The sequence below is a fragment of the Clarias gariepinus genome, chromosome 8 (assembly GCF_024256425.1).
Source record: "Clarias gariepinus isolate MV-2021 ecotype Netherlands chromosome 8, CGAR_prim_01v2, whole genome shotgun sequence".
Classification (NCBI taxonomy): Eukaryota; Metazoa; Chordata; class Actinopteri; order Siluriformes; family Clariidae; genus Clarias; species Clarias gariepinus.
In genome coordinates this window covers 1,376,416-1,392,860 of record NC_071107.1, presented here as the reverse complement: position 1 = coordinate 1,392,860, position 16,445 = coordinate 1,376,416, and the positions used below count along the sequence as shown (strand labels likewise).

General features: G+C 36.4%; 1 protein-coding gene across 1 annotated transcript; it reads right to left on the bottom strand.

The window, feature by feature from the left end:
* Positions 1–2,022: 2,022 nt before the first annotated feature.
* On the bottom strand, positions 2,023–10,657 carry elmod2 (ELMO/CED-12 domain containing 2). The gene is made up of 9 exons (XM_053501399.1): positions 10,512–10,657; positions 8,996–9,143; positions 7,835–7,863; positions 7,301–7,398; positions 5,395–5,524; positions 4,153–4,286; positions 3,993–4,061; positions 3,767–3,900; positions 2,023–2,374 (listed from the first exon to the last, which is right to left on the bottom strand). Exons 2-9 carry the CDS (start codon positions 9,138–9,140, stop codon positions 2,205–2,207), a joined length of 909 nt encoding a protein of 302 aa, XP_053357374.1. The 5' UTR covers positions 9,141–9,143; positions 10,512–10,657; the 3' UTR covers positions 2,023–2,204.
* Between the last annotated feature and the right edge of the window lie 5,788 nt (positions 10,658–16,445).

Sequence of the window (16,445 nt, the reverse complement as noted above, 5' to 3'; positions counted from 1 at the left end):
AGTGGAGGGCTTTCAAAACAACTGCCAACATGCCCAGGACTGGTCGCCCCAGCAAGTTCACCCCAAGAGCAGACCGCAAGATGCTAAAAGAGGTCTCCAAAAACCCTAAAGTGTCATCTCGAGAACTACAGCAGGCTCTGACTACTGTTGATGTAGAAGTACATGCCTCTACAATCAGAAAGAGACTGTACAAGTTTAACTTGCATGGGAGGTGTGCAAGGAGGAAACCTTTGCTTTCCAAGAGAAACATCGAGGCCAGACTGACATTTGCCAGAGATAAAGTTGACAAAGACCAGGACTTCTGGAATAATGTTCTTTGGACAGATGAGTCCAAAATTGAATTATTTGGACACAACAGCAGAGGACATGTTTGGCGTAAACCAAACACAGCATTCCAAGAAAAGAACCTCATACCAACTGTGAAGCATGGAGGTGGAAGTGTCATGGTTTGGGGCTGCTTTGCTGCAGCAGGACCTGGTCAGCTCACCATCATAGAATCCACGATGAATTCTACTGTGTATCAGAAGGTGCTTGAAGAACATGTGAGACCATCAGTTAGAAAATTAAAGCTGAAGCGGAACTGGACCATGCAACATGACAATGACCCAAAACATACTAGTAAATCAACCAAAGATTGGCTGAAAAAGAAGAAATGGAGAGTCCTGGAATGGCCAAGTCAAAGTCCAGATTTGAATCCCATTGAGATGCTGTGGGGTGACTTGAAAAGGGCTGTACGCGCAAGAAACCCCTCAAACATCTCACAGCTGAAAAAGTTCTGCATTGAGGAGTGGGGTAAAATTTCCTCAGACCGATGTCGAAGACTGGTAGATGGCTACAAGAACCGTCTCACTGCAGTTATTTCAGCCAAAGGAGGTAACACTCGCTATTAGGGGCAAGGGTGTCCTATCTTTTTCCTCAGTTAGAATAGGCATTTTTGTAGAATGACATTTACAGAAGATCTTGAAAAGACTTTTCTTCAGTTTTCTTTGTTTAGTTGGATTACTTTAATCTATCTGTATTGTTGAAACGGAGATGAAATAACCATTTATTAAAAATGTTACAAAAAACCACATGCTTTCAAAGGGTGTCCTAATTTTTTCACATGACTGTACGTATAAAATTATTTATTTCCTGTCGCTTACTAGCAGTTTCACGTCATGATCAGATTAGATTTGCCTTAAACATCTTAGAGCTTGCAGAACTGAATACATCAGTAGATTCACCTTAAAAGTGATTCTTCCTTGCATGATGTTTGATGTGTCTCATTGTTAGGGAGTTACTTTACATAAAAGAAGTTAGTTCTACTCTCCTGCTCTCTTCCTCATAGATCTGATATTAACATGTTGAATCTCCCATGATGCTCCTCTTCCTGTCTCCTCTTGCATCTGTTCTTAAGGTACTAACGCTCCCACGTTCACCTTTTCAATCTCTCTCTTTATACTTTACACTTAGTTTACACTTATGTAGGAGATCTAAAGTCTGGATTTCTGACATCCAAGTTATATTCTAGAGAAACACGTGTGCACGACACTTCATCAAATGCCTTGAGCTTCTTCTAACTGTTGGTCGACACCAAAATGTTTATTCTTGGGGGGAAGAAATAAGGAAAATTTTATTTCAAGCCAAACTATGACTTTCATTTGAACACTAGCACCGTATACCATAGTATTTTTCCTGTTACTGATTAAAAAAATAATACATGTAACACAAAAATCATCGAGACCCGTTCCAAAGCTTAACTAGTGTTCTGCAGGGTCCGAAAAGGTATTAGCAACAAAACATGGAAAAAGCATTAAAACATGCAAAAACACACTCAATTGTCCATATGAGAGACAATATATCATAACACGACGTTCATTTGGATCATATTCATATATATATATACTGTATACGATTATTCCTATCGTCATAAATATCAAATTCCTGAGATAAACACTGAGGAAACCAACAGGAACCATGAACTTCAAGTATGAGGAGAATTGTTCATAATTGTTAATAAGTATGTCCAAAAATAAAATAAAATTCTATTAATAGGTCTTAAATCTGCTCTACAGTATCGTGGTTCAGGAATAATCTCACGGTTTATAAATCTGCTACGTGTTTAAAACCAGGAAGCATTATGAGAGGGACGTACCTAAAACTTATTATTCAGTCATATGTTTTTTTTAATCCGTCATAGGAAGGGAGAGAAAAAAAAAAAAGCCTTAATCATCTGGGCAGTTTTTAGATCCGATCTTTAACACCAGGGAGACCTCCGGGTCGAGAAGGAGTCCTTTCACCTTGTCGTGGAACTTCTCTCTGTAGATGTTAAACTCCATGATGCTCGCGGGCTTCTCCTCCACCCAGAACCTATCGAACTCGTACGCCAGGTAACCTTTAAATAAATAAATAAATAAATGAAAACACAAAAATAGGCTGGATGAAATGCCAAGTTGCAGACAAAGCTAAAGTACATCAATGTTTTTTTTCAATAAGTACAGTGGCTGAGAAGTGCAAAACAAAATAACAAAACCAAAACCAAAAATTCAAAAACAAACTGACATAACAAAAAAATACAACGACTACGAGGTATAATTTGCTAATTAAATTCTTACTGCTGATTGGACGAGACATCTGCCACACAAGAAGTACTGCAGCCTTGTGGCATTTAAATTTCGTGAGTTTTGTCCGTAAGATACTTCCTGTATATTTTGAGTGACAGATGTCTCATACAATCAGCAATATAAATCAACAAAAAAAAACGAAGAAGTTAGATGTAGGTTGCGAATCAAATTCACAAACTACACCAACCTTTTTTTGGTTTGACTGAATTGTCCGAGTTTCCTCATTTGGTATTTTGTTTACAGTTTTCTCAGCCACCTTATATAAGCATTAGTGACTGAATACGATTTAAACTGTATTACACCGTAGTGTTTTTTCACTTCTTTATCGAGAGGCAAATTTTTTTTTACATATTTTTAAATTTTAATTTATTTAAATCAGAGAGCAACTGAACTGCTGGAACTACTGGAAACCACAATTAGCCTAATCTGCTAAAAGGATGGGGACTTGAACCCTCAGCCCTGCAGCCCTGGTGCTAAATATTATGACACCATGCTGTCTTTTTTGTTTTCCTTCACAATTATGTGAAACATGTTGTGCTTTATTATATTAATCCAGCTATGTCTAAATCACTTTTTGAGAAAATATCTTCATCTATAGCATCATCGAAACAATTATTAATTATTTTAGCTTTCAGAACAGCAGTCGTATCATGAAATATACAGAAATTCCATTGAATACATGACATTGATAGTTATCACTGTGTAAACTACTTTCGCAGCAAATCTTGATACACAGACACCTAATCAGTCATCAGAGGACATAGGTTAAAAATAATAATAATAAAATAATCACTCTTGACGCTGATCCAAGATAAGATTTGTGGCTTAAAAAAAATAAAGCTTACACAACTTTTTAAAAGGTGAATAAAATATAATGTAGTGCATGTTTTTCGCTTTTGTGTCTTGAGGGAGGCCACATCTGAGACAAATAATGAACTGCACGTAACTCCAGAATGCACACTTGAGTTGTAGACATACCTTTGGGTGACCTTTTTTCACATAATTTTTTTTTTTATATATACTTTATCTAGTAATCTAACACGCCCACTGTCAAGTCCTTGAGTCATATAGTATGTAGTGTTGTGTGTGTGTGTGTGTGTGTGTGTGTGTGTGTGTAAGACTGGTAGGACTAAAAGGTTAATAACTTTTCTTAAATGACTCACAGTATAGTTGGTGGAAGTGGTGCATGTGTGGTTTCCCTGCCACGGTGTTGTAGAAGTGAGGCTTCAGAGCACCGCTCCTCAGTAAACTGTAGGCCATCTCGGTCAGGTTAATACCCACTATGGCGTAAGAGTACCTGTGTGGAGAAACACACTAAACTGCCAATGAGGTCTAAAACAAACAAACAAAATCCTTCTGATGTATTTAAATAAGTAAAAATGGTTTTACCCCAGTGAGGGATGATTGGCGTGGGACAGGACTTGCCATGCTGCTTTAGTATAGTTCTCACTGAAGAACCTGAGAAGACACACACAGAAAGTGTTCCTAAAAAGCACCAAAACCAACAGGAGAGATCAGTTACATACACTTTTGATGATGTGAGACGTACACGAGGTTCACCAGACCGAGCATGCCCATCCCTCTGAAGTCAGTCTTCGGGTCGTCACCTTGAAAGCCGATGTTGCCCCACTGCTTGTTGATTCGAGATTCCAGCTTAACGGATGGCATCAGCAAATCCCACAACTGACCAATAAACATCAAACAATGTGGAGCAGTTTAATATTGTCATCTGATACACTCAATTAATTAAATATTAAATATTTCAAACTATCTAAACTCCTTAAACTATTGAACACTAACAATCCTGGAGAAACCATCCAGAAGAATCATATTCCTCTAACGCAGCATTTTGTTCACAACTACAGTTTTTTAATAAGGTTTACAGTATATACTGTACATATACCAGGTGTTTAAATTTTTTTACATTATTTCGTAGTTTAACAACATCACTAATTCTCGCTCAAATGATCTCAAAGTTTAACATTTTGCATTTAGCGGCTGGAGTAACTGCTTCGTCCCTCCAGGGGAGTGATATCTTAAAGCAGGTATGGAGTTGCAGTCTTCGATTTGATTTTCCAAGAAATATGTGGAGTCGTCTGCACTTTATTAGCCAAATGTTCATCATTTTTTTATCTCTCCACTCTTTCTCAGTTACAGTCACGACGATGAAGGATAGGAATTCAGCTTGGTCTCAAAAGCAGATGTCGGTGGCAACTTCACACTGGTTCTAGCTTGCTGTGGAAGCAGAACGAAGTGTGACTTCTTATGACCAGAGGTATAGTTTAGTGTGGCCATAAGTTTTACTTTTTCTGTGGGACCATATCCTCTTTAATTGGGTCATGAGTGCCAAGGACGCCATCTAGTGACAGAATGATAGTACTTTTTTCAGTAGCAACTTTTTAAAGGAAAGATGAACTGTTTTTTTTTTTTTTTTTTGGTTGTCCCTTTAGACCTTGGGTGGGAGGGAGGGAGGGGGTGTAAACAGTATTTTCTTCAAAATGTTCTCCAATTTCCAGGGTGGCCACAAAATTTATAATAAGCAGCTTCTTTATTTGTGTTTTCTTTCTGGTTTTCTCGCAAGATCAAACCTTATATCTAAATAAATACTAACTTCTAACTCCTGAAGAATAGATCTTTTTTTCCCCTCATTTTTTTGTCTCTCCGATTCCCCGGTCAGTCTAACTGCTGGTGTTTCTGAGAAATCCTGCCTCATCCGCTCCCACCCTTAACTCCTCTGAAATAAAGTAATAAATCTGACTGAAGGTTAATAAGAATCTCGGATCACTCTCACCTTAAGGAGCATCTTCTCGTGTTCTTTGTTGTCAGAGTCGAACACCTCTTTTCGTAACTCTTCGACCGTCACGAACAGGGTGTTATAACCACTTATTTGTATGAGGCACTGATGAAGAGTCACCTTAAACCTACAATGATCGATTATTACAATAATGAATAGGGTATATATATATATATATATATATATATATATATACACAGGGGTGTGAAAAACTATTTGCCCCCTTCCTGATTTCTTATTCTTTTGCATGTTTGTCACACTTAAATGTTTCTGCTCATACAAAACCGTTAACTATTAGTCAAAGATAACATAATTGAACACAAAATGCAGTTTTTAAATGAAGGCTTACGTTATTTAGGGAGAAAAAAACTTCAAATCTACATGGCCCTGTGTGAAAAAGTGATTGCCCCCCTTGTTAAAAAATAACTTAACTGTGGTTTATCACACCTGAGTTCAATTTCTGTAGTCACCCCCAGGCCTGATTACTGCCACACCTGTTTCAATCAAGAAATCACTTAAATAGGAGCTACCTGACACAGAGAAGTAGACCAAAAGCACCTCAAAAGCTAGACATCATGCCAAGATCCAAAGAAATTCAGGAACAAATGAGAACAAAAGTAATTGAAATCTATCAGTCTGGTAAAGGTTATAAAGCCATTTCTAAAGCTTTGGGACTCCAGCGAACCACAGTGAGAGCCATTATCCACAAATGGCAAAAACATGGAACAGTGGTGAACCTTCCCAGGAGTGGCCGGCCGACCAAAATTACCCCAAGAGCGCAGAGACAACTCATCCGAGAGGCCACAAAGGACCCCAGGACAACATCTAAAGAACTGCAGGCCTCACTTGCCTCAATTAAGGTCAGTGTTCACGACTCCACCATAAGAAAGAGACTGAGCAAAAACGGCCTGCATGGCAGATTTCCAAGTCGCAAACCACTTTTAAGCAAAAAGAACATTAAGGCTCGTCTCAATTTTGCTAAAAATAATCTCAATGATTGCCAAGACTTCTGGGAAAATACCTTGTGGACCGACGAGACAAAAGTTAAACTTTTTGGAAGGTGCGTGTCCCGTTACATCTGGCGTAAAAGTAACACAGCATTTCAGAAAAAGAACATCATACCAACAGTAAAATATGGTGGTGGTAGTGTGATGGTCTGGGGTTGTTTTGCAGCTTCAGGACCTGGAAGGCTTGCTGTGATAGATGGAACCATGAATTCTACTGTCTACCAAAAAATCCTGAAGGAGAATGTCCGGCCATCTGTTCGTCAACTCAAGCTGAAGCGATCTTGGGTGCTGCAGCAGGACAATGAAACAAAACACACCAGCAAATCCACCTCTGAATGGCTAAAGAAAAACAAAATGAAGACTTTGGAGTGGCCTAGTCAAAGTCCTGACCTGAATCCTATTGAGATGTTGTGGCATGACCTTAAAAAGGCGGTTCATGCTAGAAAACCCTCAAATAAAGCTGAATTACAACAATTCTGCAAAAATGAGTGGGCCAAAATTCCTCCAGAGCGCTGTAAAAGACTCGTTGCAAGTTATCGCAAACGCTTGATTGCAGTTATTGCTGCTAAGGGTGGCCCAACCAGTTATTAGGTTTAGGGGGCAATTACTTTTTCACACAGGGCCATGTAGGTTTGGATTTTTTTTCTCCCTAAATAATAAAAACCATCATATAAAAACTGCATTTTGTGTTTACTTGTGTTATCTTTGACTAATAGTTAAATGTGTTTGATGATCAGAAACATTTTGTGTGACAAACATGCAAAAGAATAAGAAATCAGGAAGGGGGCAAATAGTTTTTCACACCACTGTGTATATATATATATATATATATATATATATATATACACACACACACACTGTTTCTAAAAAATAAAACCAGTTGCAGAAACATTTACTTTGGATCTTTTTGCTCGTTAATGTTCTTTTCCTTCACTATTTGTGTCACACAGCCCTCCACTGCATCTTCTTTCACATTCACAGCATTCTGGAGCACCTATAACACCACACACACACACACAGCAAATTTAGTTTAAGAAAAAAAGACAATCATAAAGTCTTATAATTAGTACTAAAACATATAACAGTCTGGTGCTAAAGTTCAGCATTTACTCAGTTCATCAGAACGGACCAACGAGTTTGATTTGAGTCTTTAAAAAATATTTTTTTACTTCAACCAATTTTTCTTCAAGCAGACACAACGTGAAAGCTTATATATAAATAATAATAATAATAATAATAATAATATATATATATATATAAATAAATTGTGTGTAAATATTTATCTTGCACAAAACGTACACAAGGTTTTTTATTTATTTTTTTATCTGCATTAGCCTTGAATTTGTTTGAATTTCTTTTCATCGCTTGGTCTTGATCTGTTTTAACTAGAGCATCGTTCAGTGTTGTCATTTAAAATAAATATTTCTCACCTTGTTTTTTGAAGATTTCAATGAGTTTTCTGAAATGAGAAAAACGAAAATAAAAGTAATTTTTAATTTTTTCCCCATTCCTAAAACAGCACTGTGATATACAGTAAATCAGCTATTCCCGAACTTGACAAGGTCACGATGCAATATGAAATTTGAAAATTATCTCTCTGATAAACACACGAGACTAAGATTAATAGAGAATAACACAATTGAAATCCTGTAGCTTGCTTTTACTAGCTGTAATTAAATATTTACATTAAAAAGGTAGTAACACTAATTGTTAAAAAAACTATTAGTATTATTATTATAAGATTTTAAATAAATCACTTTTTAATATAATTGTTAATTGTCTCTCTGCAAAACACTGCTAAATCTTTACACAGAAGATTATAGGGGCTGAAAAGTGCAAAACAAATGAACAAATCCAAAAAAAAAACAACAACCTGAAAACAATTTAACCAATTCAAAAACAAAATTACTAAACTCAAAGCAAAATAAATAGAAAAATTAAATAACAAAACTGAAAACAAAACTATAAATCAGAAAATACAACGACAATTCACACAAACCGGAAAAGGTAAGCGTAGTTTGCAAATTAAATTTTTTTTAATTTCATTCGCAAGTTATACCCACCTTTTCCCGTTTGATTGCATCGTCATTGTGTTTCTCATTTGTTATTCTGTTTTCGTTTTTTTTTTTTTTGTTCTTTTGTTCTCAGTTTAGTTTTTTATGTATTTATTTATTTATTTTTTTCTGTTTTGTTATTCTGTTTTCAATTTAGTTTTCAGATTTTCCATTTAGTTTTGCACTTCCCGGCCACCGTAGAAGACGCAACAAACTTGCATACATGGAAATAATGAAAGCAAAACATCGAATAGAATTTAGCTTTTTTCCCCTAATCAGTAAAAACAGCTAAAAAGAAATTCTTAATAATATTTTTATATAATATCATGTATTACCCAGACACTTCCTGTAATCAGGTAGAGAACCTCTATTGTATGACAGAAGGCTTAGAAATCCAGGTGATCTATAAGCACAAGCCTGAAGCATATCACCACATGGCCAAAAGTTCGTGGACACCAGACCATCACGTGTGTGATCACTCTAATGCTGGACACTTTAAAGCACTACTGAACACTACATCGCTACCGCGGGCCTTACCGATCCCCGAGGTCCTTGACGCTCCAGGCTCGTACCCGTCGCAGATCCGCTGCAGCTCACATTTTCCTGAAATTTGTCTGAGAAACCATTTCAACCAAAACCGCAGAAAGGTGGTGTACAGGTACTGCAAGATCGATCCCAACATCGTCTGTAACACAAAACAACAACAAAGCTGGTAAATAAAAAGTAAAGAAAGAAAAAAATAGCAGCTAAGGCAGACAGAGGATGGTTTATGGGTATGGTTATGTTGTGTCAAAAAACAAATCGTGCTTTGGCTGTAGAATTTATTTTACTTAACATTTAGAAAAGTTAGCTACATCATTTTTCCACGTAATTTTGCTCTTTAATTAAATGTTTAAGTAAATGTCTGAGCTGCGAGCCATGTCTTCATCAGAAGTGAATCCTAGTTCTGCTTTCAGGAGACAAAACAGGTGAAAATCAGACGAAGTGAGATCAGGACTATTGGGAGGACGCTTTAACACCTCAGACTGTCGACAATTATACATCATATAATATCTTCACACGAAGTGTGTGGACGCGCATCGTCACGCGAGATCACAGCGCCCTCGGATATCGCTCCTTTGTGTTTAATCCAGAGGTTATTTAGTCTTCAGCTCTTCAGTAAGCGTCTCACTGTAACGAGCACTGTTGAACCTTTCACCTGATACTGTTCCAATACTCTTGGCTCTTAAGAATTCCAGAAAACTGTAAGCGTTGATTAATTTTCCAGCTGATGGTCGACAATTGAACTTCTTCCTCGGTCGACGATTGAGGATGTAGTGTTGAATCCGTGTCTCGTCACCAGTAATGATTCTCTTTAAGAAAAAACTTTCACCTTCCTTATTTTATTTCACATCACTGCACGCTGCTTTTATTTCGTGCAAATCTCAAGTGCTGCGTCCATTTTCGCTCGCACCGCAGTTACAGACGAACTGATGTAACACGTTCACACCTGCACAGACGTGACTGTGGAGACAGGAGCCTTGAACGAAGACCAAATTAAGTTTCCATATAACAGATGTGCGAATAATTTTTGACTCACCCTTTTTTTTTTGTTGTTTGTGTGTCTGTGCACATCATGTAATATCTTCACACCTTGTTCATGGACATACCCCACTAATTAAACAACTCACCAATCCTACAAGTTAATTAAACTTTACCTCATCTAGTGAATCATTTAGTACACTTTTACACAGGTGACAGAAATACAGGCTGTGTCCCAAATCTCAATAACTGTAGTGCACTAGACTTATATAAGTTAGCCAGCTAGCTAATAAAGAACTGACCGAAAGTAAAACCTACATTTTGTTAATAAAAGTTAAAATAATTAGCTATCTGACAGACTAATCTACTCATAAATTAAACTTAAGTACCAATAAAAGACAAGTCCATTATCACCTCAGTGAGCTAGCTAATGTTTGCTAACAGGCTAAGTCACTCTAACAGGTTGTCAGTAGTTACCGACACAGACAGTTAGCTTAGCTTTACTCTCTCTACCGAACACGCTATGAAGTACCTGATGTATTTTAAGCCACTTGATGCTTCTTAAAGATGAAATAATCCTCGGCCAAGTGGACTTTAAGGTAAAATCAAAGGCGATACGTTTCAGCTAAAATGCTAACTGGCGTAGAACCAACTGTCTGAGCAGCATTCTGTTTCCAATTACCGGCCGGGTTCTAACAGTGTCTCAATAATAATATCTAGCGCACTTCGTATGGTGTAGTTTGACTAAGGATGCACCCTACCTACACAGGCAATAACCATCTATTTGAAACGCGTCCCAGAGTTTACAGCGCATGCGCAGTTCAATTTATTTCTGTCCGCTGTAATATAAGGGACGGATTTTTGGCCACAAGATGGCGGTAGTTCACCACGAATTTATTACACCAATAATGCCTTTATCAAATGTCTATGGATGATTTACCTTATATTTATTTTCACAATTTTTTACCTCTATAAATTTGGGAATAGCATTAAATTAACAAAAGAAAAGAAAATGGGTAACGCGATCTCATACTAGCGAGTTACTAGCTCATAATTATGACTTATTATAATAATACAATATTATGAAGATCATGTGCAATATTTATATATCAGGTGTGCAATATCAAATATTATGTGCAATATAAATCATGGGTGCAATAACATAAAGTAAAATACACTAAAGGAGACAATTCTGCACCTTTCTGTACAGTCTGTAGTTTTTTGTTTGTTTTTTCTTTATATTTTATTTTTATTAAATCATAAATATGAGAAAACAAATCATAATTTTAAGACTTATAAGTTATAATGATAAGATATTAAGTCATAATTATAAGATAGAAAGTCTGAGATATTAAGTCACAAATATTAGATGATTTTGTATGTTTTTTTCTGTTGTAAATGCAATGCACTCCTGTAATACTGTAAATGGCACTATGTTGTCAAAAATGTTAAAAAAAATATATTAAATATAAAAAAAAAATTATAATATTTAGCCACTTCAATAGGAACACCAGTACTTCTGGTCATTTAAGCAATTGTCAATCAGTCAGCCAATCACGTGGCAGCAAGGTAATGTTTAAAATCAAGCAGATACGGGACAAGAGCAGTGTGTCCCACACACAGAAAGAGTGTATGAAGCTGTAAAAATCTTTTTTTACTTCATCTTACCCTTTACATATGTGTAGACAGAGGGGAGGGTTAGTCGGTTGGATCACTAAAATGTATAAAATTAAGATAAATAATAAATAAATGAACATTTGTATGCATTTATTGTTTGTTGTACAATAATAGAGCACTTTTGTGCTGTCTGGTTATACCGAGCTGTTCAGTATATTTCACATCTGATGTGAGATTCATATAATACTTACAGTAAAGATCAGAATCTGGGGAATCGTCATTCAATTCAATTCAATTTAATTCAATTTTACTAATATAGCACTTTGAGTCATGGTCATTGTCACAGAGCAGCCTTATAGAATCAAAATAAATCAGAATGATCAGATTGTCTCTGATGAAGGAGCCGAGGGTGACGGTGTTGAGGGAAAAAACTCCCTAAGATGGTAAAAGGATGAAACCTTGAGAGGAACCAGAACCAACAGGGAACCCATCCTCATCTGGGTGATAACGGATAGCAGGGATTGATCTGCACTCATACTGTGTGTGAGGGGACTGGAGGTTCAGTACAACAGGAGATGTGGAGAAGGTAGGGGTGATGTGGGGGTCAGGATCACTGGGAGCGGCATGTGTAGCTCGAGGGAGACAGAGGGACAGAGAGAGAGAGAGAGAGAGAGAGAGAAAGAGAGAGAGAGAGTTTGTCCAATCTGTAGTTTTATGAATATAAATTCTGCTATTTGAAATGCCTAGTTGATGAGATGAGAGAATAATGGTCAGATTAATAATCAAGCTAACGTTAGGGCGACAGCAACTTAAATCTTCACAACCTCTGATTGCACAAAAGAATTTCAGAATGTAAATGTTGGACATGTCAAACCCTGCGGTATACTGTATGTACAGAAGCCGGACAGCTGAAAAGTGCCGAACTTGCCTAGAATTCATCTCATTGTACTTATTTAATGACAATAAAAATATTCATATGTTGGACCACAGAAAGCAATTTTCTTTTAATTGCAGTTTCTACATCATACAGGATGGCAAGGGCGTTTATCATTTATCTTTATTTACTATCTAGATGGACTTTATTCTTATACTAATGCAGAACATATACAGTATATATACAGCCCATCTGTTCCCCTGATGCACCGCACGATATATCCAGTGGTGATCCTGCAGTGGTGTTGGACGAGGTTAAGGGCAACATGGTACTTAGGTTTAAGTTCAGGTTTAAAAGGTCACTGTACTTAATACATACAACACAGAATCCAAAGTCAATATACTGTAGTGCACTACTGGTTTTTATAGTGAATGTATAAAAAAAGTTTGGATATAAATCATGCTCATGAAAAATGAGGGTCTGCATCATATATAGCCGATGAGTGGAAGTCACTTCAGGAAACACTGATCTACTACCAGTACAATCTACAGTTCAGGACATTAACAATAAACAAGCAAAAAAAAAAAAAAAATCAAACAAGCAACAATGAGCGGGGCCAAGCGTTCCATCCTCTGTGCGGATTTTCATGAGTTTTTGAACATGTTAAGGCCTCCAAAAGGGCCTGGACGTTTGAAAAAAATAATATAAATAAATAAATAAATAAATAGATAGTAATAATAATCATTTGAAAAGCCTCACGCACTATAGCGTAAAAGGGCTGATGATAAAAAAATGAATTCATATTCAGTATATATTGATAGCACTGACGCCTTGCACCTTCAGGTTCTGGGTTCGATTCCCACCTCGGGTCTGTGTGCATGGAGTTTGCATGTGCTTCTCAGGTTTCCTCCCTCAGTCCAAACACATGCAGATCACACTTGTGATGTGAAGTGGCACTCCAAAATTGCCATGATGGTGGGGTACCCTGCCTTGTGCCCTAAATCTCCTGGGACAGGCTATAAAGTGGTATAGACAGTGAGTGAGTGAGTGAGTGATGTATTTTATAATATTTGGATTTTATTAATGCCTGTTTAAGAGCCTTAAAGCATTCCTGTATGTCACTCTGCTTGTGGCTCTAATAATATAACAACTTTTTTAAAAGATAAAACATTACAAAAAAATATAATTTTTTTTAAACCTTGTTTTAAAGATGTTACCTATCGTACCGGCATTGATGCGCTCAGCTCTGATGTCGGTTCAGGATTGAGGTCGGAGGATAAGCTATGCAAAGCAGCCTACACTATTCTTTCTCCAGAATTCAGTAAACACTTTTCCTTTTCATGTGAACCTAAAGACTGCAGTGCATCATGGGAGGTACAGTTTGTGTAAAATTATTCATTCCCCTTCATCATCTCACTTGGGATTCCTTAAAGACATCAGTCTAAACATACTGTGCTCTCTCTCTCTCTCTCTCGTCTTCTCTAGCTTTACTGTTCTGACCTTGCGTGTGTGTCTTGTGTCTAAATGTGCTTGTGACAAGGGAACTTCTGTACATGTAATAAATCATACATTTGTATTGGCTTCAATTAAATCCATTGAGTAAGATATATGTATATATTAGAGATGGGAAACATGGATTCAGTGATGTATCGTTATTCTTTTGTGTGACAGTTTGTGTATCACCACACTGACTCCAAATCGATTTTTTTAAATTCATGTTTAATTTATATACGTTTGCATTTAAGGTGAAAAAATGTTGCAGTTCCTCTATGACCCTCTCCAAACTATTCACACTTCACACACATCACAGCATGCTGTGTAGTTAAAGCAAATCATTTGCTGTTTGTTTAAATTTGGTTTATGAGTGTTTAGGAATACGAGCCTGCTTCCGGAACGAATTAAGCTCGTAATCCGAGGTTCCACTGTATGTTTCTGTGCGTTATGTGTTGCTATTGTGCTAAACTTATATATCTTTAATTAGCACTTGGCCCAGTTTTATAATCTTGCATGCAGGGAATCAAATTCATATTCTAAGCTCCATATTTGAATGTATGCAACAATATTTTGACAATTTATTGGAAACAACAAACTTTTACCCCCTGAAATTTACCTCAAACTAAAATAATGTTGGAATTTTTTAAATCTTGAAATAAACCCATACATTTAAGTGAATGATCAAATAGGTCCAATAACTACAATAACAACAACAACAATAATAATAATAATAATAATAATAATAATAATAATAAGTAGAAGAAGAAGAAGAAGAAGAAATCCATTGCTTATAGGAATGACTGCATTTTCACTAATAAAGATACTATTAATTATTATCATTTCTATGTTTAATATGTACTGTATCTTTTACCTGGGCTGGTGCAGTTAGGGCACCTTTTTAAAATTATTAATTAGTTTCTAGGACTAACAGCTGTTATTTACAGTTACATTAATATTTATGAAATTTCGCAGACACCCTTAGTACAACTAAGAGAACTGCTTTAAAGTCTTTATCAATAAATAAACAGACGTTGAAGGTGTAATTAAACACCTATATTTCTATACATGTGTCAAAAATGTACTGACATTATTATAAATAAAATCTGTTTCCTTCCTTTCAGACTGGAATAGACCTGTCTTTCAGTATATCCCTAAAGATGACAATCGGAGGGTGGACTGACCTCATTAGAGGCAAATTGGTTTAAATCTTGAAATCTACCTTTCTACCATTAATAGAAATATAGCTTGATTTAAAGAAAGGGGTAAAACATCAACATGACCAGATCAAGTCATGACCCGATCGACCTGAGCTTTATGCTGTTAAAAGATCTGATGAGATCAACCCCCTTGTTCTGTGACTTGGCCGGTTGTTGCTCATTTAAGGGAAATTATGGAGATATAACACAAACCAAAAAACACAGACCAAATAGATCAATTTAAAAGACGTCACGTGGCATGTTTCTTCTTATATCTTTGTATTATATAAATTTGTTTAGGAAATGCAGTCAGAACAGGTTAAATATAAAATATGAAATTTTATTTAATCATTTGAATTGTGAAATAAAACAAAATTTACTTTCTGTAACAAAAAACTAAATCTGCAACTGTAAAAAAATTTTTTTTAAATTAGCTAGTTATGTCACATGTCACCTTCTTGTAAATGATGTCATGGATCCACAGATTCACATGACTGCAGCAGAATTAGGGACTTCATGAGTTAATTTTAAGGATAAACTAGAATAATATTCCATGCTGGGAGAAACGCATTAGTGTAGCAGAACTAGCAGGGGATTATATAGAGAAATAAAGGGAATCCAAAGTCCTGATTTGACTTGAACGTCCCTCATAATATTGTATAAATTGCTAAATCTTACTTGATCAAAAAATCTTAACTAATTATGGTGCACACATTTTTATCATACCACTGGGCTCGTCTCTTTACAGTCCTTCTTGTGTGATACTGTTTACTAGGTCAAGGACTAAGAGTGTCTAAGAACTCCTGTTGTCGAGGCATTTCATCTTACATAAGTGACTTACTCTGTTGAGAAATTGTGATGTGGATGCTAAGGAGGTGGAATACATTCTGGATGAGATGCTATACTATATACGTTTGGCTATAAGGTGGCGCAGTGGCTTCGTGGTTAGCATTGTTGCCTCGCACCTCCAGGGTCCAGGTTCAATTCCTACCCTGGGTCTGTTTGTGTGGAATTTCTATGTTCTCCCTGTGTGTTGTGAGTTTCCTCCAACAGTCCAAAGACATGCAGATGGTCATTCCCAAATTGCCTGAAGTGTTTAAATTAATGTGTGACCTGAGGTCCTACCATGGTTGTAAAAATGGGAAAAAAAAAAAAAATACAATGTTCACCATTGGCCTCCACAGTCCCTAATTGGACTACAGATCTTTCTGGAGACATAAACAAAAAGCAGAGCTTTAGAGACAATGAAGCTGTGAGACTGCAATTATTTCAAAAGATAAATTAT

Bases quoted from the DNA above. Each gene is read 5' to 3' on its own strand.
- elmod2 (XM_053501399.1), bottom strand. From the start codon at position 9,140: ATGTTGGGATCGATCTTGCAGTACCTGTACACCACCTTTCTGCGGTTT. The intron at 7,864-8,995 runs GTAAGGCCCGCG...TTCTCATTTCAG, and splicing joins GTCAAGGACCTCGGGGATCG to AAAACTCATTGAAATCTTCA. The intron at 7,399-7,834 runs GTGAGAAATATT...GTGGTGTTATAG, and splicing joins TGAAATCTTCAAAAAACAAG to GTGCTCCAGAATGCTGTGAA.